The following is a 27,222-nucleotide window of genomic DNA, read 5'->3' on the forward strand; positions in this document are numbered from 1 at the left end:
AAAAGTTCTTAATATGAGAAGCAGATATTCCAGTGAAGGAAGATAATAATCTAAACAGATATTTTGAAACCTTCTATGTAGGGCCTGATGCAATCTAATAAATGTTTTAATGGAACACCTGGCTTATTGATCTTAGGAAGGCCATATAATTTGGGTGGATGAGCATAAAAGATTTTCCGAGATGTTATCAGTCGGTTTATTAAATTATTAATTTGGCTGGTAGAATCAGATAAGAGGGAATGATAAGTAGCATTAAGGAAATCTTTCTGAAACATTCTCTCCTATTTCATATTGACTACTTGCCATTGTTAGTTCTGGTAACAATAAGATTGGTGTTTTCTTTAGAGAAGTAAGAGCTTTAAATCTGAAGGTGGCTAGAAGATGGTAGCATTGCTTTGAAGAGAATCATGGATGTTTGAAAGTAGGCTTTGGTTTTAAAAGGAACTGAACATAGGCCTTTTTCTATAAGGTGCAAAAAATTTGTAATAATGAACTTACTCAAAGAAACTGCATATTTGTGGCCATTGGCTAATATATATATTAGATCTCATCCTGAGTATGAGGATAGCTTAATAAATTTACTACCAATTTATCCTTGTTGTTTGTAATATTACTAGAGGTAGTCACACAGTAAACTAATAACCTGAAAGACTACTAAACTGAATTTTTGTATAAGACAGTCACTAGTAGAGTTGCAGATTCACTGTAGTAGGGATTTAAAAAAAATTCTGTTATTTGCATTTTAATTTGCACTCCATTGTCAAAGTACTGAAGATGCCTTAGATACTGAGGCAAAAATTATGCATCTGTTAAAATTATTTTCATCTATTCTAAAGTAGCTGGGAGGAGACCTCTATGTCACCTTTAAGGAATGTGGAGGACCACCATTAGACTTCTGACCTAATGTCCAATCCTCACTTTTACATGCTGCACTCCATTAGTAGGTATCTACTGGGTACTGAACAAATGAGGATGGGCTGGCAATTTGGGACTTAGCCTTCAAATTGTGCTCTCTCTCTGTTGGCTTAAACCACAATAAACAAGGTCCCACTATTTTCATCAGGGAACCAGGGCAAATAATGAAAGTCGAATACTTGAAAAAAACTCCATGATAGAAACCATCAATATAAGGAGTATTAATGGAAAGGACTTGCAGAAGAACTAGAAAAGTATTACATAGACATAGCTGGCATTACTGAGACAAACAAGACAAAAACAGGTGAGATCTTACTAAACGTATGTAGGATTTTATATCCTAGTAATAACGATCAAGGAAAGGAAGGAGTATTGATAGCATTCAATACTCCTTCCTAAGGAAGAAATGAAGGAATTTTTCAAATTACTAGAGCAGGCAGCTGACATAAAAGAAATAGAAAAAGTGGTACTTTTTGGAGATCTAAACAGCAGAGTAGGAAATGAATCCCACCAGGCTTATAGGAACATTTTGGGAAAAGGCAAAGCTAATAATAACAGCATGTTATTATTGCTGGATTTCTGCTCAGAATATGGATTAATCATTACTAACATCATGTTCCAGCATAAAAGTGTGGAGAAGTTCACTCAGAGAGACGACACAAGAAATAAGAAAAGCTTCATTGACTATGTCATTGTTGATAGTGATATCTTCATGCTTGTTCAGGATACAAGCGTGTACAAAGGATTTGAAATTGGAAGTGACTGTTACTTAGTGTTAAGCAGGATAAAAAAAAAAAAGAACAGTATATAAGAAAATTTTTAAAAAGAAATAAAATTAAGCAGCTTTTACAGAAAAACTGTAGACTCAGCTATGAAAACATTAATTGAAGTAAAAATGAAACAGTTGAAAAACATGAAACAAACCTTGGAGTCCCAGTGGCAAGCTCTGAAGAAAACATTGACTTATTCAGTTTGGAGTGGAGTGGGAAGTTTGGTGGTGAGGTTTTTTTTTTTTTTTTTTATTTATTTTTCTTTATATACAGGATTATATACCTTTATATACCTAAAAGAAATAGACAATTTAAACACTTTATAAATTGAAATTTGTTTGTTACATCAGAAATATTTGTTGCGTTACGAAAGGGTCACACATAAAACACTTGTAATTTACCCATGTAAACTTCAGGACATACTCTTCAACCCATGTAAGTATTTCAGCCATGCTATTAAAACTCTTCTTTCTGTAAAACTTTGAAAGTGTCTATTTCTTTTAGGCTAACCCTGTATATATATATATGGTCCACCCACGAAAAGCCACAACATCTATAACACACTAGTGCTGTGTGTGGCCAAGAGGAATTGAAGAAAGGAGGAATCTGTTCACATTTGCTTGAACAGCTGAGGGCAGAAGTAGATAGAATAAAAGAGGAGGCAGTGAAGTTGCTTCATTGAGTTTAGATTGACTGTAAAAAGATGTTGGTTAGCAGTGGCTCTTGTTTTAATGATTTTGGAGGAGAGTGGAGAAATAATAATGGCCAATTCAGCAGAGCACTGTCCATGAAAGTATCCGTGTAGAAGAGGCGCAAAGCAGAAACTAAACCTCTGTTTGAGAGGGATTGAAGTGGTTATGTGAGAGTGGGATCATTAATTAGCTAAATTATCTCCAAGGGGAAAAAAATCAGCATGCTATGGTGGACATAGGATGTTAAAGAAGAAGTCTTGGAAAAGAAGAGAGCATACTGAAAGTTCCTAACAAATAAATTGGCAGATGACCTAAAAGAATACAGCATGCTGTATTCTTTGTTATTCTAAGTTATGTGTAAACGTAGCTAAACAAAAGTCATGGGAAGACTTCATTAAGAATGTGAAAGATAAATATCAGTAAGATGGCAAAATGTTCTGAAGGCTATTGAAAAAAAAGCTTAGAAATGGAGAAAAGAGAACTCTAAAAGAATCAAAGATGATAAAGATGATGCAAAAACTGAAGATAAGGGTATCCTAATTGTGTGGAGTAATTACTTTGAAAAACTGGTAACTGAAACAAGGAGTGACAGAACAGTAGTAGAAAATTTTTAAGAGAAATGCAAACAGGAGTATTAGACGAAAATGCTTAAGTATGGGAGTATAAAAGTTTTGTAATGATTACACTGCATAATTGGAGAGCCTGGTCAGAGGATTCAATTCCAGATGATTGGAGTAGAGCTCTCATAGTTCCCATCTGTGAAAAAGGAAATAAAGCTGAATTTCCTTTTTTATAGAAAAACTGTGCCTGAATATTTCAGCTATTTAGGCACAGTTTTTATTGAAGAGAATAATTACATTTGGAAATAGACAACAGAATTACAGAGCAATTTCTCTACTAAATGTTTCAGGTAAGAGTTATGCAAGCATCTTTTATTCACTTTACAACAAAGTAGCTGAGAAATCATAGGAATGTGATAAGGATCTGCAAAACTTAAGTTTTGCAGATCTGGAAAAGGCATACGACAAGGTGCCCAGAGAAAAGCTTTTCAAAACATTACAGTTATATGGGATAAATGAGATATTATATTGAGCAATACATGGTCTATATTTAAGTTGTAGGTCAGCAGGTAGAATTGAAGGAAATGCAGGAAGATGGTTTAATGTAAAATCAAGGATAAGACAAGGATGCACATTATCTCCACTCTTATTTATCATCTATGCAGATCACATTATGAAAGAAATTGGCATTAGGCTTGATATTAGAACTGGAATGTCAAACTTTCCTCTTATCTTTGTGCAGATGATGTACATCTAAATACATCCAGTGCAAGTCTCCAGGATTCTCTAACTAAATTGAATAACAGCTGTAACAGATTTAGTATGAAAATTAGCAACAAGGATGCACATCTTTAATCTTTTAATCTTTCAACTCTGAAAATAGGCAGGAACATAGAAAACTTCAACTGCATTTTCAATGGAAAATCTATAGAACAAATAAAATATTTCAGCTATTTGGGCACAAGTCTCAGTGAAGATGAGAATTAAATTTGGAAATAGACAACAGAATAAGCAAAGCTGGAAAGAAAAATAAGCGAGAATTAGCCAAAACATGAAACTAGCAGTATACAAGACTTTAAACCATTTTAATTTGTGTATCTCAAAGTTGGGTTAAAAATAATGCACTTGATCTAAGACTAGATGTCAGAGTTCCAAGAAAAATTAGGGGAGTGAACAGATGGAAACAATGCAGAATCATATTAATAATGATGATGATATTAGAAAGGAACTTAGTAGTACATCAAATCAAACTGTGTAAGATGAGCTCTCATAGATACAGTCACTGGACTCGTAGTGACTATTTCAAACTAATTTAATTCTCTAGTAACCAGTATGGCTATGGCCCTTGGTTACACATAAATACACAAACTAACTTACTTTATCACTAAAACCAGTGACTTATTATAAACTACGAAAACTATCTGAAATGCATTTTACTCTATTTGTATATATGAGGAAACATTTATTAACTGTAACAAAATAAATAGCCAAAAATGAGTGTAATTACCAACAGAAAATGATTGTAATACTTGAACTGTATTGTATTTTATTGTACATTGAATTGTAAAACTTAAACAGTATTGTCTAATATTGTACATTGAATTGTATTGTATAATACTGTACATTGAATTGTACAACTTGATTTGTATAATACAGTATAAATATCTTGTGTACGTGATGGGAATGATAATAAACTGTTAAACTTGACATTGTTATCACTTAAGAATGTGTGAGCAGAGACAATGTAACGTGATATGGCCACTTAAACAATATGGGGGATGAAAATTTAGCAAAACAGGTGTTTGATACCAAGATGACAGGAAAGAGATCCCGAGAAAGATCAAGATCTAGGTGGATTTGTTCAGTCAGAAGTGCTTTGACACAATGAAATGTTAGATATGACAATGTTTAGATAGGACAAAAAAAGTAGCTCTAGATGACATGTATTATGAAGTAATCACAGGTCAAGTAATCATTATTATGGTTGGGGGGAGAGAATATACTGGAAGGAGGAAATAGAATTTATGCAGTTATTGAGAGATAATTACCTGAAACAGAGTGTAATGGATGGTATCTAAAATTTGAGAGTATTGGATCTGGTGATTAGCATCAGAGAATTTATCTTTAATTAAAGTAACCAACTAGCCTCTAATTGAGAAGGTGATCATGCATTCTTAACTAAAAGGGTATTTGGAGGTATATGTGTGACTACAGAACTGGTGATTATGACAAACTTTGGATCCATCTTGGAGTGGTACTATGACTTAAGAAACTAATATTAGACACTGGGAAATGGTTTGGAGTATTAAAGAAAGCAGAATCAGATTCCATAACTGTAGTTAGGGAGGTAAATGAAATTGGATTTAAAGGAATCTGATTGACCTCATTAACCAGGCACTGAAAAAAAAAATGTTATAGAAAGGTATATAAAGAGAATGTGATCAGCAGATACATTAGCTATACAAAGCACAGACAAGTATACTAGCATAGGAAAGGCAAAATAAGATTGAAAAGCAGGTCAAAATAAATTCCAGAGTTTCTTTCACTATGAGCAGGAGAAGGATGATTATGATGGATAACTTTAATGAATGATGATGATGATGGTAAGGAGGTGACAGAAGCAAAAGTAGTAGCTGAATTGTTTTGCAAATGTGTATCATCCAAGTATAGATAATGCAGGGATTGATGTGTCAATATAGCCATGAGATTAGATGAGATATCAGACTATGTTTACAGGAAAATACAAGAGAAATGGCTGTCCCTTTCCTTAAACCTGACTGTTTAAGTACTACCAGTAGAGTATCCAGTAAGTAGAAAGCGGGCAGAATAGTTCCATTGCATGAAGAGGTTCTAGTACTGCAGTTAAAATTATAGATTACTTATTATCTCAGTAGTGGTAGTTAAGGATAGAATTCAGGAATATGTGGATAGAAATATACTTTAAAAGGAACAGCTTAGCTTCCAAAGGGTTGTCTTAGTAATTTACTCACTTAATACTGTAAAGTGACAGCTGAGTTAGATAAGGTGAAATGGTTATACCCTGATATTGATGGCCCTTGCAAAAGTGTTTAGCACAATACCAAAACAGAGTCATATTAGTAAGTTGGAGGAAATGAAGAGGCACACAAAGCTGGTGAGATATATGAGAGAATGATGGATGGACATAATGTAGAGGGCAGTATATGGTGGCACATAGCAGATGAGTGTGAATACCATTTCTTTTGATTGAAATATATTTGAAGGATATGGAGGAGAAAAGGACTGTGTTGTGAGGACAACACAGATTATGGTAATGATGAGGAGAATGTTAACATGTAGAAATAAAAAGAATAGTTTCATACAGGCTTTGATCAAGCTGCATTTTGATTGTGTGTAGAGATTTGGTTGCTCAGTTTTCAAAGAGACAAAGAGATTTTGAGACATAAGTTGGTGATGGAGGGGAAAATTGTACCAGATTAATGTAAAAGAGATAGTTTCATAGATTGGAAGGAGACAGAGGCATTGCCCATTTCTGGAAGTTATACACCAGATGGGGAAAAGTGATTTGATGGAGAATGGTGGATACATCGGATGTATGAAAACAGCAAACAAGTTTAAGAAACAGTTTAATGAACATGTGATGAAGACTTCACAAGGAGCATTTTAACTTAGAGAGGTCTGGTAACAATTCGTTAATAATAATAATGATAATAAGTTTCTGATATCAATGTTCGTTATATAATATCATGCTATGGAATAGTATGAAACATTTCCAAATGGATGAGAAAAAATATATTAGTCTTAAAAATAAACTGTTCGAAAATGATTAAAACATAACAATCTTTAACCAAATACTATTAGTTCCTAATAAAAACTTGTATTCATTGTTGTTGATGATAAGGAATACAGACAATTAATAATCCATTACTCTTTCAACTATAAAATCTGTGAGAGAATGCCACTAAAATTTCTAAGAATTACAAATTCAAATAAAATTTTAAATTGAAATTCAATGTGTATAGTGTTGTGCTGAGTATTAAAGATATCAATTCTTCTTGTAAGGCCACAACGTCTGCTCTGATCGTCATAGTTCTTCCCAACTTTGCATCAACTGCATACAGCTGAATATCCTCATGAAGACATTTCTGTGAGAAAGTAAATTTCTTTGGAATAGCATTGATATAGCAACTTTATCTAGGACTATTTTATACTTTGTTATATCGATAGTAATCATGACTGTATTGTTCAAAGATTACAAAAAAAAAAAAAAAAAATGCTTTCAGTTGATATCTTTCTTATCAACACTTCCTTATTAGACAGACATCAGAGTAGAATTCAAGAAAAATGCAGATGACCAATGGTTTAGTAGGGCCCTGTTGCCTTAGCTGTTTAATAATACATTAATGATATAGGGAATGATACAAGAGGAATATCCATTTGTTTGCTGATGATCCAGTACTGGGGAAGATGATGGTTAATAAAAGCATTGTAAATATCCTTTATCATGACTTGAATATATTGACAGTGTGGTGCAAAGGATAATGGTTGACAGTAGTTTATTGTGGTGAAGTATAAGGTTGTGATACACTTTGAGATGAAAAGATTATGATATATATTATACAGGAAATTGAACTTCTTCACATTTAATATGAAGATCTGTGTATTGTATTCTTTGAGAAACACATGAGGAATGACTGTTCTGGAGGATAGCAGTAGAAGGAATGATGAAGAAGAAATTCATTTTGTAAGTTTGGAGCTGAACTGAAAAGGAGGGGGATATTGATGTAGCTGCTACATGCATTTTATTGGATTTATTGAATGAGAGAATTTTTGATGCTAGTGCAGATGATCAATAACTAAGGAGGATTTTATAGAAGATGCATGCAGCAGAAACTAAATACCAATGAATTGGTAAGTGATGGCTCATTAATCAAATTACTTTTTTCTGTACTGAATTGAGTATTTCTAGGGACTTGTTAGGGACACAATCCCAAATATGAGAATGACCAGTGCTCTATATGACTGTTTTGAGGCAAAGTCTCGAATAGAAAAAGAAATCCTAATTTTGATGCTAAGGAGGCAATAATTGTAATATGTTTATGCCATAAAAGATTTGATGTTGGTGTAATTTCAAGAAGAGAAATTTCATCTTTGCAGATCAAAAGTAAGGCAGAAAGGAAAAAAGTGGTTTTTTTTTTGTGGAAAATAAAGTAGAATCATGGTTTGATAGCATTAAAATTGACAAGGTTATCTAAATCCAAATGAAGAATGAGGAGGAAGCATGCAGTAAGCTATTATCAAAACTGTGGATTGGCCTGGTGATCACTGGATTAGGTCATTGATAAATAGGAGAAAGAAAATAGGTGAGAGACAAGACTTTTGTAGAACCTTGGTTTTGATCAGAAAGTTACGAGATAGATAAAGAATGTAGATAAGGAACCATCCACCATTTCATGTAGTGAGGAAATACAAACATGGAAGCTCCTGAGAAACAAGTATACATTAATGGAGAAAGAATTGAGGAAGTCAGCAAGTTCAAATACCTGGATTCATTATTAATGTGAAGAATTGCTGTTCAGAAGAAGATTAGGAATAGCTAAAACAATAATCAGAGACTTGTCTACAATCTGGAAGGATGAATCAATCTTCACAGGAACAAAGTTGAGGACTCTGGTTGCAGCTGTTTTTCCAACCATAACTTATTAATGTGAGACATGGAATCTAATGAAGTCTGTTGGAAAAGAATATCTACTTTTGAGATGTGGTGTTACAGGAGTTTGAGCTTTAATAGTGTCTCTATCAGTGTCTAAACTTTAATTTGGATTCAACCATAACACATTACAGACATTAAATGGGTGAGGGATTGAAGGGTGATATCTCTGAAAAACGCTAAAACAAAAATTTTTAGATGTATTGTATTATTATATTTTATATTTTAATTGGGTATTTATGAATTAATTATTAATATCATGAAATCAGAAAAATGTGTTTTATATTTCTCATTCTGTAGATTTCAGAGATGGTGTAATTCCTATTCTAGTCGCAACTGATATTGCATCCAGAGGACTAGGTAAATATTCATAAATATTCAGAACCTCTCAGATGTGTACATGCTTTATAAATGAAAAACAAACGTTTGTGTTTTTGTTATACCATCTCCACTTTAAAAATTTCTTTATTACAGTAAGAAAAAGTTAATATACTAAAAATCTGTGTATTGGATTATTATTTAAGTGATACTTAAATCATTTATATATCTTTTCTGCTAATTTTCATCCTTTTTCCCCCTGATTTTTATGTTTATATTTTGAAAGCTCATTGGTTTTGTTTTATAAACTAAAGATTTATGAAACAGATGAAGATAAAATAACTAATAATAAACATGATACTGAATATTAATATTGAATACTGAATGAATGAGGATAGTCTCACAATTTGAGACTTAGTGGACAAAATTACATTATAAGCTTAAGCCTTGAACAAAATAATGGTGCAACATGATGAAATTTTGTCATGCTAGCTGGGTCATCAACCTAGTTAAACAAAGTCCCTGCTTTTTTTTTTCTTTTTTTTTCTTTTTTTTTTTTCCTCCAGAGAACTAAAGCAAATAGTGAAAAAGTCAATTATAAAGCTTAACATCAGCAGAAGTGGAAGTTACCATCAACATAAGGAAATGGAACTTACAGAAGAATTAGACTGCGATAAATGAGACTCGGATAAATAATAACTGCAGGATGTTATGTTCAGGCAATAGTGTTCAGAGAAAGGAAGTGGTAGCTATAGCATTCGTTACTAAACACTAAGATAAACTTAAACAGTAGATAGTTTCAAGTAGAGTAATGCTGACATATTTCCAAGTAGAGAATTGGACAATGAAATTTATTTGTGCTTATGGTTGCACAGAAGATTCTACTAAAGAACTTGAGGAATTTGTCTAGTTATTAGAGAGAGAGCACCTGACATAAATAAGAAAGAAAAGCTGTTTCTTGTTGAAGATCTAAACAACAGAGTGAGAAATGGCTACCAAACATATAGAAATGCTTGTGGAAAATTTGGAGAAAAGAGTAAAGCAAATAATAGTAATAATAATGATTTTTGAGGAAATTGTTTAAAAATTATTTAACTGTTATAAATACCACATTCTAACATAAAGATGTGTCCAGATTTTAATGGAGAGGATAACAATACAAAACAATACAATACAATACCAAAAGAAATAACAATACAAAAGTATGTATTGTCATGTTGGAGGTTTAATGGAATATTTACAGCACTAGAAAAGGATTAAAAACTAATTTTAATGCTTCCAATATTTTGTCTCAGTCACTGAGACATCTTTAGGATTGCAAATAACTCTTGTAACACACACACATGAAGACAACGCAATACTAAATGAAACATGTGGGTGACTCAAGTCCTATTTAGGTAGTGTGAACTCTATGGCATATGTAGGTGGCCTATGATGTAAAGTGGGACCTCTGACAATTATTGTTTTATAAATTTTGAGAAGTTTTATGCATCCATATTTATTTAAATTTGGTTGATTTCTGAGTTCCACTGCAGATTCTAAAAACAGTATTTCCTTTTTAAATTTACGGTGTTGGAGCATGGTGGTTTTTTCAAGAAGATCCTGTGGTTGTATCCAATACATAGTCTGCAAATCAGATTGACCATAGTAATGATTGCAGATGTACAATTTGTGTTCTTCTAAACCAATGGTCTCCAAACTTTTTTTGCTGTGAGGGCCACATTGGGTGCTTCAGCACTGTTCAGCGGGCTGTAGTAATAAAAAACTCTAGAACTAGATATACGAGTTTTATCGAAAGCAGATAAAAACTGATTACAGAGTATGTGAGATTAAATTATCGTATATTAATGACAACGAACACTATCAGCAAATTTTTGCTAGTCGTTAGTTTTTCAACCGAATACACACCAACAATTTACATGTAACTTTTTTTAAATTTCGTATATAACTTCGAGTTTTTGTCAATGAATAGAGATCGGGAAATTTTGTTTTTATTTCATTTTTTGCCCATTAGTTCAATTTAACTGTGTTTTTACCAACTTTTTTAAGTGTTCGTATTTCGGGTGAAATAAATTTTTTTGTTGATAAAAAAGTTTATTCGGATGTAACTTTTTTATTTCGTTTTGACTTCTTTTAAATTTTAAAAGAAGTTATTTTTTGCTATTCGGGGATATATTTTGAACACAATTTTAATTAATGTATTTGAAATCTATCAACACCCCGTGATTTTTTTTTTTCGATTCTTATTGAAAAATTAGTCCAATTGGCAGGCCAGATAAAATCATATCGCAGGCCATAGTTTGGAGACCCCCTGTTCTAAATGGATGGTTGCTGATCTACCCGTCTGCCCGAAGTAAGCCAAATTGCAGGAACAGGGTACTTTATATACTCCAGGCACTGAGAGAGGAGGGAGTTGATCAGATAAGGGTAGCAAGTTTCCAGTAGGGCTTGAAAGCTGTGTAGAGGTTGTACTCTTTAAAAGACCTTACTATTTTTTTCTGATGTGCCACGGATGTAGGGAATAGTGATGGCATTTCTGAAATCATTCTGAAGAATTGGTCAAGGAATTGGGGTGGGGAATGATTATTTTTGAATTCTGTAATCACTGTAGCCATTGGAAAGGAAGGTGTTGTGTATGTGGTTGAGTTTGGCTGAAAGAGAGGTTCCACTGGAACAAAGATTATAGGTTCTAGGTTCTAATGGTTAGAGTTTTAATAATACCATAATGTTGAGAGGGGTGGTGATGGGAAAGTTTGTGAATGCATCTACCTGTGTTAGTGGGTTTTCTATATATAGTGAAGGAAAGATTACCATTATGAAGGTGTGTTACTAAGGTGTCTAGGAAGAGTAGACTATTGTTATTTTCCTTTTCCATCATAAACTGGATTCTTGAATGTAGGCTATTGAGGTGACTGAGGAAGGAATTTAATGCGTCTGGGCCATGAGGCTAAATAGAAATTGCATCATTTACATATCTTAGCCAGATAGAAGATTTGAGAGGGACTGAGATATTTGGCTAAGATATGCAGATGATGTGCTCTCTATTTGAATCTCCTGGGGAAAAAACCACCATGCTCCATCATAGTAAATTTAAAAAGAAAGACTGTTAGTATTAAGTAGTATTATGTAATATATAGTTCCGAAAGTAGGTTTTTTACAGGCGCATTCCTGGAATTAAATGGTCACACCACGTGTTATTAGAGACCTTTAGGTCAGGTTTTCCTCGAGAAAAGATACTCATCATTCACAACAGCTGTCATACTTTTTCTTAACTTCATTCATACTGCTTGCACTCTCTACCTAAAAAGGTAAGTTATTCCAACCATATACCACTCTGTGTATGTCAAAAAAATCTAGATATTGCCCATGTCTTGACCACATTATTTTCACCTTCCAAGGATGTCATCTCCTGTCTTCTGTAAAATGAAAAATTCCATTCCAGTATACTATATGACCCTTTCAGAAGTTGTAGGTCTCTTGCTGATCGCTTCTTTTTGCTCGGTTTACTAGTGTTGTCTGCAGTCTACACCTTCTCTTAATCTTTATTTCACAATCCTAATACTTCCTCTCTGTTGTATCTGCATAACTTTGAAAACCAGGAAACTAGATCTGTGTACATCTGATAGGTGAGATCATATAAAGCGACTAAAGTCAAAATGGCTTCCTTATCCTTACAGTTCAGTGTTCGTTTTAACGTTGTGTTATCTTCTGGGTTGTATTTGCCATCTTTGCTAGATGACTAAACCTCCAAATTTCCTAGTCTGATCAGTTTCTTATAGGATAATTTGTCCTCTGCCCTCCATACACACCAATGTGATATGCCACTGAAGATCTGATCACATCCAAGTGCGTAAAGCTACACTGAGCTGATATCTATTTATACATGCCCACAGTTTCAACCTACTCAGATCATTCTTTCACATATCCATATACTACTTTTTGATACTTGTCAGTCACTCACCCTCTTTTACAAACAGCATAAGTTGGAGGGTATGCGACTGGACTATATCTTTCATTCTTCTTCTTCTTTCAATCTTTTTTCATTCCTTCCAGCTCAGTTCTGTAGAACAGCCTCCCTCATGAAACATTTCCAAAGAACTGCAGTGTCTAATAGTTCAAGAAGAATATTTTTATTATTATTATTATTATTATTTGACACCTCCAAGGAGTCCAAGGACTCATTGAGGGAGGGCACCTGCTCTACAACTCCGTCTCCAACATTCAATCACCAGCTGACCTTAACTACACAAACACCATCTACCACCGACCATCACTGGTATTTCCACAGACAATCACAAACATCCATGCTCACGGCATGGTTCGAACCCTCAGCCTTTTAGCTGGAGAGTGGATTCGCTATCCACTCGGCCAACCAGGCAATATTCATGGATTACTTTACTCCTGACTCTTCCCACACATGACATTTGTTTGCTATAGGCTCTTCTGTCTTTTGTGCGTGGGAGGAATATAAAAAAAACAAAACATAGATTTTGAATAACAATGGAAATAGCATGCACCCTTGTCTCACACCTGATTTTTTCATCAATCTATCTTCCTTTTTCAGTTCTAATTGATGACTTACAACTCATATATAGGTTGTGTATAGGTCAATAAAATGTCCTACTCACACATCTAATCAAAGCATTTTGAACAACTATACTCTTGATACCTTGTCACATGTCTATTCTAGATATACAAAAATTGAATACAGATCGTTGTTTTATTTCTATGTGACTTTGCAACTCTTTGTGAAAATCTGATCCTGAAAAACACTATTTGGCCTGTATGTTCTTTCCCAAAGTTTCTTCCACAATTTTTCTTAATTTCTTCTCAAGTATTATTATTATTATTATACCACGATTATTATTCCACGATGAGTCTTTGAACTCCATGGAATTCAAAGACTCATCGTGGAATACCCAATCTATCCACACAATCTGTCATACTTCTCCTTCAACCCATTAATAGAAAAAGCACTCACAACTGACTCTGGCAACCCATTCCACTCATTCACCACTCTCCAAGCAAAAAATCTAGTCCTCACACCCCTACTGACCATACCTTTATTCAACTTCCAGGGATGACTTTGTTCTGGTCCCTCTAGCCAATTGCTGAAACATTTCCCCTCGTCTATCCTATAAAATCCTTTAAGCAACTTAAACGTTTCTATCATATCCCCTCTTTTTCTCCTTTCAACCAACTTCTGCAATCCACACACCTTCAGTCTATCCTCATAGGGCACATTCCACGGGCCACTCACCATCTTGTTCACTCGCCTTTGAATCCTCTCCACCGCTTCCACATCCCCAAGAAACCAAGGAGACCAGACCTGAGCACAATAATCCAGATGTGGGCATATCAAGGCCTTATAAAGAGGTGCTCGCTTTTTTTTTTTTTTTTTAGAATTAAAGGCAAGTATTTCTGAAACTATGTCTCCAGGCACTTCAGATGATCAATAATAACTTTTACAATTAAATATTTGGGAAGGTTATTTTCAATTATAAAATCACCTGTAGCTGTAAACATTTCTAAAGAATCATTTTCCACCCTATTCTTCCATATGTTAACTTATTTAGTAAAACTTTCAATTTTATCTCTTAACATAAATATGTTACAATTTTTTCCTTGAAGCGACATGTTTAAATCATTGAGTTTTTCGAAAATATCCGACAAATAACACAATTATGAAAACCATGAGTCATTATGAAAAATATTAACAAAATTGGATTTCTGTTCAGTCGAAAATATAACAATTTCATCTTTCAATTTCAGTAATCTGTTTAAACTTCGCCCTCTCGAGAGCCACCTTACCTCTGCATGTAGTAATGAGCTTTTGTAGAGTCCATGTCTTTGCAAAGATTTGAAAACAAACGACTGTTAACAGCACAGCTTTTAATGAAGTTAATGATTTTGATAGTATCGCGAAGCACAACATCTAACTCTGGTGATATTTTTTTGGTTACGAGTGCCTCCCGATGGACCATGCAGTGAGTAAAAGTGATATGTTCATTGCCACCAGCTTTAACTTTTTTTTTCTACAAATCCAACATTCTCACCCATCATTGCTCCAGCACCATCTGTACAGACTCCAACACAATTTTTCCATCGTAAACCTTCATTTTTGAAAAATTCATCGACTTCAAGATTTTACATGAGACTTTAAGTTTTACATAAAGTAACAACTGTGCCATGGTAGAAATATTAGTTGTTTCATCTAACTGAATTGCAAATTTTGTGTTGCCCTTAAGCCTGGTAATAAGCTGCTGGAATTGGTCATTACTAATTTCAGAAATTCTTTTGGAAACAGTATCATTCAATAAAGGAATTTTACAAATTTCATCCCCATACTTTTTCCCATGAACTATTTCTGATATTTTAATAGCAGCAGGTAACACGAGATCTTCTCCTATTGCATAGGGCTTTTTAGTTTTTGCAATTAAATAAGACGTTTCGTAAGATGCAAGTGAATACTTTTCATTGACAGTAATAAATTTCTCAAAACATTGTTTTTCTTTATTTGAAGATTTTAAAAGTAGTTAGTTCAAAATATTCCTTTGGTTTATTGCAGTACGCTGCATGCTTGATATTAAGATGTCATTCTAGTTTGGCTGGTTTCATGCTCTCCGCAGCCAAAACTTCATTACAAATTACGCAAAGAGGCATTTCCACATCATCATCATGATTATTAGAAGTAAATCCATATTTCAAAAATGATTCGACATATTTTCTTTTTTTTTTGGTAGCAAAGTCTGTGCTACATTGTCATCAGTATTTTTACCTCTTCTGTCTAAATTTAGCCACTTATCCATAACCAAAAAAAAATTTTTTCGGTTATGACAGTATGAATGATGGTAGGAAAATATTAAGTCTTTATTTTTGTAATTAAAATATTATGTTTCTGTAAGAGCAGAAAAATTTTTATATATGTACAGTAAAAACACTGCAATTCATAACATACAATAGTCTCAAATCTGAGCCAAGGTATGTATGTCAGCATTCATTGGCATTGCATGGCTTGACTGCATGGGCAGTGCAAAGTGCGCATGTTGTGTGTTCAGAACCAAGGCTACACTGAAGTTGCACGATGCCACATGGGTGAGCACTGCCAGAAACACCTTGAATTCATTACGCATTTGATTCTGGATTAATTTTTGGTTGTTGCGCATTCAGAAACCTTTTACTGTTGCTAAATTTTTTGCGACCCCCACATTCAGTTACACAACCCCATATGGGATCGCAACCCACACTTTAAGAAGCTTTGCTCAAACTTTAACCCTCTGTCTACCACCACCCCTAAATCTCTAGCTTCATCTGTTTCCTGGAGTACAATGCCATTAATATGATAAATGGCTTGTAATCTATTTATGCCAAAGTGCATAACTTTACATTTCTCGACATTCAACTGACACCCATTAATTTTTGTACATAACGACAGCTTATTTAAATCATCCTGCAAGCTCTCCACATCACCTTGATTAACTATTACTCTACCTCAGGAGTCTCCAAACTTCTTTGACTGTCGACCCATTCAGGAGTTTCTTGACTTTTTATCGACCCCCTCTATTTTACTATTACATAATTATAATAGGACAAGCAAAAAAGACGCTTATGTGAATTTTTAGATTGTTTATTTTATAGTTACAGTGTTTATTGTATGCATAATATAGTATATATTATTATATTGGCTTAATGTCAAAGGGATGTGTTTTTGTTTCTGACGTTCTTCTTAACATTACATATTTGATAGGAGGGATAAATAATATATAAAATATATTTATATATAAAACCACCGACATCCCTTTATTGGTAAATACGTTATTTTGGCCTACTTAATTGTCCTCCGTAACTATTTTCATGACCTTGCTCCATCTTGCAGATCCTATTCATGTCACTGTTCCCACGATTCACTCTTAATTGCGCTGTCATTCAGGATGGAGGTAATCCAAGTTAACCGAATTAAATATTATCCATACAATGATGTCTTATATTTTTCTATCGACCGCTGAGCCCGAATCGACCCCTTAACAATGTTATATCGACCCATGGGGATCAATATCGACCACTTTGGCGACCACTGCTCTACCTAATTTCGCATCATCAGCAAACAACTGAATATTTCCTTTCAGGTTATTTCCTATATCATCATCATCATCAAATTCCTATCATGCACCCTCAAAGGGTGTACAGGATATGAACGTACTACATGAAAAATTTACATCATTACTAACTTCTTATCTACAATTTTCCTCCAAATCAGTCTATTACTTCTCAAGACCCCAACATTATCAGATCTTATATTTCTATCGTCTAAGACACATTATACCATATCAATCCACCTATATCATGGTCTTTCTCTGTGTCGTTTCCTGCCAACCTGGCAGAAAACACTTGTTTTGCTAATCTTTCCTCGCCCATTCTGTTTAAGTGACCATACCATCTGAGATTAGCTCTGCTAACGCATTCCTGGATGCTGACAATATCAAGTTCTTTCCTAATATCTTCGTTTTTAATATGATATTGCCATTGATGCCATCTTGTCACACCTCCAATCTTTCTTAGGATTCTCATATCTGTGGTCTCTAGTCTTTGGTCAAGTGTTTTACTTCTGACCCAGCTCTCAGATAAATAAATTAAAATTAGCTTGAATACTGTCTTGTATACTGCTAATCTAGTGTTCCGATTAATTTCTCTTTTATTCCATATGAATTTATTCAACTAACTTCCTGCCATACCTGCTTTGTTGATTCTCTTGTCAATTTACATATTTAATTTACCATCTTCACTAAAAATCTGCCTAGGTAGCTGAAATGTTTTACTTATTCCACAGGTTCTCTGTTCACAACATAATTGACATTTTCAATGATTCTGCCTATTTTCATTGTCTTTGTCTTTTTATTGCTGACCTTCATATCATATCTATTACAACAGTTATTTAATTTAGTCAGAGAATCTTGCAGACTTTTAGTGGATTTATTTAGAAGTATAACATCATCCGCATAAAGCAAAGCGCTGACATTAACATCTCCAATTTTTTATCATGTTTAATACCACTTTCCTTCATTATGTGATCCATATAGATAATGAATAACAGAGGGGATAATGTACATCCTTGTCTCACACCAAATTTAACATTAAACCATCTTCCTGTACTTCCTTTAATTCTAACTGCTGACTTGCAACTCAAATAAAGACTACGTATTGGTTGATATAATGCCCCATTCACACCATATGACAAGATGCCAAGAGAGAATATCTTCTCTCTTGGCATCTTGTCATATGCCTTTTCCAAATCGACAAAACTTAAATACAGATCTTTGTTATATTCCCATGCTTTCCTTGACTAATTGTCGTAAAGTGAAGATCTGATATTGACAGCCTCTATTTGGCCTGAATCCAGCTTGTTCTTCACCAAGCTTTTCTTCCACAATTCTTCTCAACCGTTTCTCAAGTATACCTGCATAGATCTTGCCAGGAACACTCAGTAGGGAAATACCTCTGTAATTCTCACATTCAGTTTTATTTCCTTTTTTATATATGGGCACTATTAGTGTTCTGCTCTAATCATCGTGAATTCGTCTCTCTGTCCAGGCTTTCTGAACTATGCAGTGCAGCTACTGTAAGGCTTTTTTACCACCATACTTCAGCATTTCTGATCAAATATCATCTACTCCTGCTGCCTTTCCATATTTCAAGCGTTTGATTGCTTTTTCTACTTTAAGTATGGATATGTATTCCTGACTGCATGCCTCATCAGTGTTTTTTTTATCACTGTGCTGTCATCACTGTTTGTTTCATTTAGCATATTTTCAAAGTAATTACTCCATACTTCAAGGATATATTTTTCAACCGTTTTCATGTCACCTTTATCATCTCTAACTCCTTTTACAGCACTCTTTCCTCCATTCCTAAGCTTCTTCAACAACCTCCAGAATATTTTGCCACCTTCTTGATATTTATTTTCTATATTCTTGCCAAAGTCCTCCCATGACTTTTGTTTGGCTAGTTTTACACACTGTTTAGCTTTCTTACATTTGTCTCTGTATTCTGTAAGAGTAAAAGCTGACTTATTTGCCAGGAACTTTTGATATGCTTTCTTCTTTTCCTTCACTGCCTCTTTAACTTCCTGGGTCCATCATGAAGTTTAATTTTTCTATCCTTGCAGACAACTTCACCACATGCCTCTCTAGCTGAATCAATCAGGGTTTTCTTCAAGGCTTGCCACTGATTCTCCAAGGTTTGGTTCCTATTCTCAAACTCTTTCATTTTTTCTTCAACAATCTTTGTATATTTTAGTCTACAGTTCACATCTGAGAGCTGCTCAACTTTTATTTGCTTTAAAACTTTCTTAAATGTCATTCTTTTCAATATGAAATTCAATTTTATCCTGCTCAAGACTAAATAGTGATCACTTCCAATTTCAAGTCCTCTGTACACTGGTGTCCTGCACCAGGGAGAAAACATCGCTATCAACATAATAAATTTAGTTTAATCCTTTATCCGAGTGAGAGCAAACAAAGTTTGCGCCTGAAAATATCTTCAGGACTGAATATAGTGTTGTACTATCTTACCTGGGTAAGTAGTACAACACCAGGCAACTCGTAGCAAAGGTGGAGCAAGCTACCAACACACCTAACCCAGTATCTCCCAAAATGCAAAACACATCTCCTTTCAGATATGTATGTGGGCTGTTCAGTAAGTAATAAGACTAATTTTACTGTGGCGAAACCACTCATCAGAATATTCATTTCTGTGGAATAACGTTGCTGTATGTATTAACAAAAGAGGTTGATTGATGACGTATACTGGCTGATGTGCCAGACTGTCACGCGACTAAACGTAACTGCTCATCGGCGCAGCTACGAGGTGCAACCAGTCTTCGAAATGAAAGTGTCCTTGGAACAGCGTTTGGTGATTAAATTTTCTGTGTGTTTGCAAAAATTGGCATCGGACACTTTTAACACGATACGCGAAGCTTTCCACGATGAAGCAATGTCGAGGACAGGTGTTTTTCGCTGGAATAAAACTTTTAAGGAAGGAAGGCAAAATGTGGAAGATCTTGAATGTGAGGGAAGACCTTCAATGTCCATCACAGAGACAATGATCAACACAGCAGCGATTATCATCAAGCACGTCAAAAGGAAGCGTCCATTGCTGAAGAATGGCTTCTTATTGCACCACGATAATGCAAGGCCACATATTGCTGGTTGTGTAGTTGACATTTTGCAGAAGAACAACATCCTCCCACACCCTCCATACAGTCCTGATCTCGCACCGTGCAATTTCTGGCTGTTTCCTCAGCTCAAGAAACCACTAAGAGGCCGCCATTTCGAAAGCAACAAAGCATGTGTAAAAGCTGTGGAGGCGGTTTTGAAAGAACTCTCAAAAAACGGACTCTCACATGTGTTTAAGAACTGGACGCAATGTTGGGACAAATGCATTACGTCTGACAGTAGTTACTTCGAAAAAGACCATGTAAATGATCACGATTAAAGGTAATCTGTTTTCTGTATAAATAACAGCCTACATATACTGTTATGCATCAAGGGATTAGCCACTACCCAGAGTAGTTTCGATCTTTATTGAGGTCTCTTCCATGGGAGCCATGCCCAGAGTTGCAGAAGCAGTAGCAAGGTCATCTTTACCTATAGGAGTTGCCAAAATGTTTGCCACCTTTTTTTATTAAATTACTCTGGATTTAGAGAAAGATGTTGAATGTTTATTTTTCACTAGGTTAGAATATAATAAATTTAGTTTAATCCTTTATCCCAGTGAGAGCAAACAAAGTTTGCACCTGAAAATATCTTCAGGACTGAATATAGGTAAAGATGACCTTGCTACTGCTTCTGCCTGGTATCCCCAACTCTGGGCCTGGCTCCCACTGAAGAGACCTCAATAAAGGTCAAAACTAGTCTGGGTAGTGGCCAATCCCTTAATGTATAACAGTATACATATCCACAAGGAGATGGGTTTTGCATTTTGGGAGATACTGGGTTAGGAGTGTTGGTAACTTGCCCCACCTTTGCTACGAGTTGCCTGGTGTTGTGCTACTTACCCAGGTAAGATAGTACAACACTGTATTCAGTCCTGAAGATATTTTCAGGTGCAAACTTTGTTTGCTCTCACTGGGATAAAGGATTAAACTAAATTTATTATATTCTAACCTAGTGAAAAATAAACTTTCATCACTAATCAACAATAACATGGTCAATGAGACTTTTCTTATTCCTTGCCTTTTCTCTCCATGCGAATTTGTGCACATTTTTATGTTGGAACATGGTGTTAGTAATAACCAGTCCATGTCCTGAGCAGAAATCCAACAGGTATTTGCCATTATTATTAGCTTTGCTCTTTTCTCCAAATTTTCCCAAAATATTTTTGTATGTCTGACAATCATTTCCTACTCTGATATTTAGATCCCCAACAAGGACTGACTTTTTCTTTTGAATTGTGTCAATTGTTTTCTCTAAAGACTCAAAAAATTCCTCCACTTCTACCTTTGTAGAACTGTCTGTGTGACCATAGGCACAAATAAGTCTCATTGTCCAGTTCCCCATTCCCATATTTGCCCACATCACTCTACTCGAGACTGCCTGCCATTCGAGAAGATTAGCCTCATATTCAATGTTGAGTACTATTGCCACTCCTTCTTTTCCTTGATTGTCCTTGCCTTTCCTATATCATTTTTGTATAAATTAAACAGCAATGGTCCCAAACAAAGGTCCCAGCACTGAACCTTGTGGCACTCCACTAGTCACCTGTTTTTGCCTCGATTCTGTCCCTCCATATATGACTTTTTGATATCTGTCCAGTAGTCACCATCTTATTGACTTAGCCAGTCTCATATTCATCCCCATTTGTTTTAATTTGTTTTAATTAGCATATCTGCTAACCAGGCTGGGTTAGCAGATAAGCTAACCCAGCCTGGTTATCTTATCTGCTCTCTCTAACCAAAAGGCTGCGGGTTCGAATCCTGCCCTGGGCATGGATGTTTGTGATTGTCCACGTAAATACTAGCGGTGGTTGTTGATGGCATCGATGTAGTTGCGGTTAGTTGTAGTTGGTGAAGAGTTGTAGAGTAGGTGCCCTCCCTCAATGAGTCTTTCGACTCCCTGGAGGTGTTATATTATAAATAAAAAAAATCATCATGTAGACATTTCCTTCATCCAACTCAGCTGCTGCTCTAGTATAAAAAGTTAGTAAATTACTAAGGCATGACCAATCCTTCACAAAGTCATGTTGACTCTCATACAGTAACATATTTTTATCTATCCATTCTTGAATTCTCTTTTTTAACAATTTTTCTAATACTTTTACCACCACGCCTGAGATACTGATTGGTCTATAATTTGCACTGTAGTCTTAAAACCTCCCTTATGCAAAGGAATTATTTTGTTCTCCTTCCACTCTCTTAGAATTCTACCAAAGCTGAGACTTAAATTAAACAGCTTAGTCAAAGACATTGCCTGTTCTCTTGCGCATTTCTTGCAAAACCCTAGCTTGATATCCCATCTAATCCAACAACCGTATTTACATTGAGATTTTGCAATATCATAAGGACCTCCAATTCATCCACCTCTGTTCTCACATTAAAGCAGTAACCTCACTAGGAAGATATATGCTTGCTATGTGGTCACTAAGTAACTCAACTATTTTATCCACTTCTGTGTTCTCTTGACCATCATCACTCATTAAGGTTAATCTTCTATAGTTATTCTTCCTTTTATTTGCCACATAACTAAAGAACTTTTTGGGATTACCTTGGGCTGCTCGGCTAAATTCTTCTCATAATCAGATTATAATCAGATTTTTGATTTGGGATTATGAAGATGATCATAATGCCAAATCAAGACCTCATGGTCACTTTCACCAATTGGAGGCAATGTTGTCAACTTGATTATGGATAGCTCTTCTAATCCTATGACCAGGTCCAATACTCTCCCACCTCTAGTTCCCTCCATCACATGCTACCTCAAGTAATTATCGCTCAGCAGGTGTATAAATTCTATTTCCTTTCTGCCATGTGATAATTTTTCCTTCCAGTCTATATCTCCATAGTTGAAGTCCCCCATAATAATCACTCAACCTATACTCATTGTACTAATTTTGCAATGTATGTCTTCCAAATCATCTGTTGAATTCCCTGGCCTATAAACAACCCACTGTATATTTTGTCTTACTGGTTTTAATCTCACACCAGATTGCTTCAAATGAACAGCCACCCTCCTGCCTGTCTCCTATTCTTTTTGGTTGCAAATCATCTGCTATCATCAACAGTACTCCCCCCCCCCCATCATATCTTTTCTATCTTCCCTGAAAATACTAAACCCTTCACATTCAATCCCTGTAACTACATCATCTGCTGTTAGCCAAGTCTCACTAATGTCTATAATTTTTGGCAAGGCTGCACTAATCAATGCCAAAAACTCATCCCTCTGGTTCCTGATACTTCTGGCATTAGTATATAAAAACGGCAACATCCCTTTATTGTCCCATCGATGTTTATTTTCTGAATTGACTAACTATTCAATATTTTTGCTCGAGAGACCAGATTCCTCACGTGGTCATTCTCACACTCACTTGCTTCCACCATAATTGCTTAAGTTTCTCTGAATTTACATGTCAGCATGCTCGGTGAACAAAACTCTGTCCAGACGTTTAACACCAAAACCATTCAGATGTAGTCCATCTGCATTGTACAAATCCTTCTTTCCGTCAAACAGAGATCACAAATTCTACATCATTTGTTTTACACAATCTATGTATAGACTCATTGGCTATCAATGCCCTCCTCCTCAGTTCGCCTCTATCATGGTAGGAGACCTGCAATCTTCACCTTCTCACTCTTCAATTTTGCCTCTTCTAACAACTCCTTTACATCCTCTCTCATAGAATACTTCTCGCCTCTCAAATCATTGGTACCAACCAAGAAAATCATTTCCTTTGACTTAGCTTTTTGCATCTGGATAGCGTGGCTAATATCGTGAATTTTTGCACCCGGGAAACACGATTTTGTCATACTTTCGGTAAGTACTCCCCTGATTATTGTCTCCATACATAATTTTCTCCTTTACTTGTTTTTCTTGTTTGTTCAGTCAGGCTGTATTATTCATTCGGATTACCTGCTTCTTTCTTTTTTCAGCCTTGCTTAACCCTTGCCACTTTTTGCAGATTTTCAATTTTGTGCTTTGTACTATGAAGGATAACATTTAAGTGCACACTATTTCTTTATTGATTTCCATTTCGTTATTGTCAGTTTCCACAGTTGTATGTTTGATATTATTAACATCATTTTCCATCAAGTAATTATCTCTTACTAGGTGTATAAATTCTGTTTCTGTCTTACCATGTGATCTTTCTTCCTTCCGGTCTGTATCTTCCTGGTCAAAGTCCCCATAATAATTTCTCAACTTGCTCTCATTGTACTTATTTGATAATGCATGTTTTCCAGGTCATCTCTGACCTGACCTATATCAGCAACCAACCATATATTTTATCTTAATGACCATAGTCTCACACCAGACTGCTTCAAAAGAACTTCTGCCTTCCCACCTGTTTCCTATTATTTTTGGTTGTTACCATCAACAGTACCCCTTATCCCATCCTGTCTTCTCTATCTTCCCTGAAAATACTAATCCCTTCACGTTCTATCCCTGTAAGTACATCATCTGCTGTTAGCTATTTCACTAATGCCTATAACTTTTATTGAGGTTGCACTAACCATTGCCAGAAACTCCTCCCTATTGTTCTTGATACTTCTGGGATTAGTATATAGAAACAGCATCTTTTACCCCCCCCCCACCCCACTCCCATTCATCTTTATTTACTGAATTTACTACCCTTTTCAATATTGTTGTTTGAGAGACTAGATTTCACATTTATTAGCCATTCTCACACTCACCCTAATTATGTAAGTTTTGCCGACTTTGCGCTTCACCACTCTTGGTGAACAAAGCTCTCTCGAGACACCAGAACTATTCAAGTGCAGCCCATCAGCATTATACAAAGCCTTCTTTCCATCAAACTGATACCATAGTCTACAAACTCTACATCTTCCTTCTGCACAAGAGGTGCATTGATTTATTTGCTATCAATCCCTCCTCCTCCTCAGTTGGCCTCTGTCATATCATGCTAGGAGACTTATGATCTTTATCTTCTTTTCCTTCTTTTTTTGCTTCATCCAACAACTCCTTCACATAGGTCATTAACACACACACACACACACACACACACACACACACACACACACACACACACACACACACACACACACACACAAAAAACAGCCCAACAACCATGTTACCAGAAATACTGCTACAAACAACAAATTAAATTATTATTATTATGTGACACTTCCAGTTAGTTCTTTCACCTTACATTGGAATGCAATTACCTTACATCGGGAGTCCAAGGACTTATTGCCAGGAGGGCAGTCTACTCTACTTGGTTAAATACATCTCACCCTCTCCACTACTACTTAATTTTCCTACTACAACATTACTACCATCAACACCATCTACCATCCATCATCATCCCCAACAGTATTTTTTATCTGTAAATTGCTTGTGTTGTGAAGGCCGATTTGTCTCCACGCGAAATGAAAAACCAGAGTTTCCAGGAGAAAAAACCCTGCTACCTCCATGTAAGATTGGCTAACTCACCTTTAATTTAAAAAGTCCATATAAGGATTCCCCTCGTCACAACAAGAATCGAACCCAGGTCTTTTCCAATTGAAGGGTACAATGTTCTGTTGTTCTTTCAACCGCACTATGGAAATATAATGAAATATAAATATAATGGGAAAAAAAAAGTTGAGATTGCCTTCACACAAGAAAAGAAAGCATAGTCTTAAACATCAAAAACAAACACCTAGAAACCAACCAATAACACAACTCTTGGTGACATCATTTATATAGCATATGTAAGGCACATGATTTTTAAATTTTACAGTTGTTGGTGAGCAGTGCATTTCATAAACTAATACCGAAAAATGGCTTAAAACCTGATATTGAAATTGGAAATATCCATTTAAGGTTTATGTAGATGATGTTATATTTCTAATAAATCCAATATAAGTGTTCAGAATTCTTTATCTAAATTGAATAATTGCCGTGAAAAATTTTCTATGAAGTGGGAAAAAATCTAAAGTGTGTTCCCAATAGAGAATCTACAGAACAAGTTAAATATTTCAACTGTTTAGCACAGTTTACAGTAAAGGTAGTAGGCTGATATGGTAGTGATTGAGTTAAATAAACGTATATAAATTTTAAGAGAGAAATTAGTGAAAACTTTAATGTAAATATAATAAGAGACTAAGTCAGTTTAAACTTATGGGTTTGAGAGTCGAGTTAAAAATAAAGCAATTGATCATAGCATAAAAATCATAAATATGAGAGTTCTGGAGAGAGAAAAAAATATGGGAATGAACAGATGATATGAATGGCAGAATCTTAAATGAAGATATTGGAAACAAACTTCACATTATTAGCATTCAAGTGTCACTTAAACAGAATGTGAGAGTAATGATTAGCAAAACAAGTATTTGATGCTAGGCTGACAGGAAATATATCCACCAGAGAATGAACAAGATCAATGTGCATTAAGATGTCTCTGTAGAATTAGTGTTCCCATGTTAATCTTGCATCAGAAATGTTTCATAAAAGAATGCAAGAAATATGCGTTGGGTGGAAATCTGGAAAATGAAGTAATGCTATGAAAAGGGTATTAACAATGCAAAGCAGGATAGTGAAAATGTTGTACAGAATGTAATGAAAGCAGTGTATGATATTGTACGAAATATGAATGAGAGTATAAAATTATGGCTGAAAGTAATGGATAATGCAGTGACAATTATGAGAGAAATAGCATGTTTCACATAACAAAACACAAGCTTGAGTGACTGGAGGAGAATGATTGGTGTGTGATATAGCAAGAAGGAGATTAAAAGGAAAAGTGTGAACATGTGCAAAACTGGTAGTAAGAAAGTATTCTGTGGAGATTCAATGATAAGAGTTATATTTAATGAGAACGTGATGAGAGCATGTTTCCCAGATATGAAGATACAGGATCTTAATGAAACTGTTAGTTTGCAGAAGGGAAGTGAAAGAGTTGATTGTTTGGGCAGGTGCAAATGATTTGAAATGTAAGAAATATGCAATGAAATATGAAAGAGTTGCTGGAAGAAATGAAAATGAAAAGACAGAAATTAAAAAGAGTCTTCTGCCTTGATATGAGGCAGAAGACAGAATTGAGGACTGTAATTGCCAATGAGTCAATGAAAA

At 35.1% G+C, this 27,222-nt stretch overlaps 1 protein-coding gene across 1 annotated transcript in view; it reads left to right on the forward strand.

The window, feature by feature from the left end:
- Positions 1-27,222, forward strand: part of LOC150097115 (uncharacterized) — a 242,470-nt gene that overhangs the window by 188,734 nt on the left and 26,514 nt on the right. Inside the window, exon 13 of the mRNA XM_090407473.1 lies at positions 8,927-8,986. Within this exon, the coding sequence (XP_090263599.1) occupies positions 8,927-8,986 (60 nt within the window). The remainder of the gene's footprint in view (positions 1-8,926; positions 8,987-27,222) is intronic.

Source organism: Typopeltis vanoorti, chromosome 17 (assembly GCF_054136105.1).
Source record: "Typopeltis vanoorti isolate ZY-2024b chromosome 17, IOZ_Tvanoo_1.0, whole genome shotgun sequence".
NCBI classification, from domain to species: domain Eukaryota; kingdom Metazoa; phylum Arthropoda; class Arachnida; order Uropygi; family Thelyphonidae; genus Typopeltis; species Typopeltis vanoorti.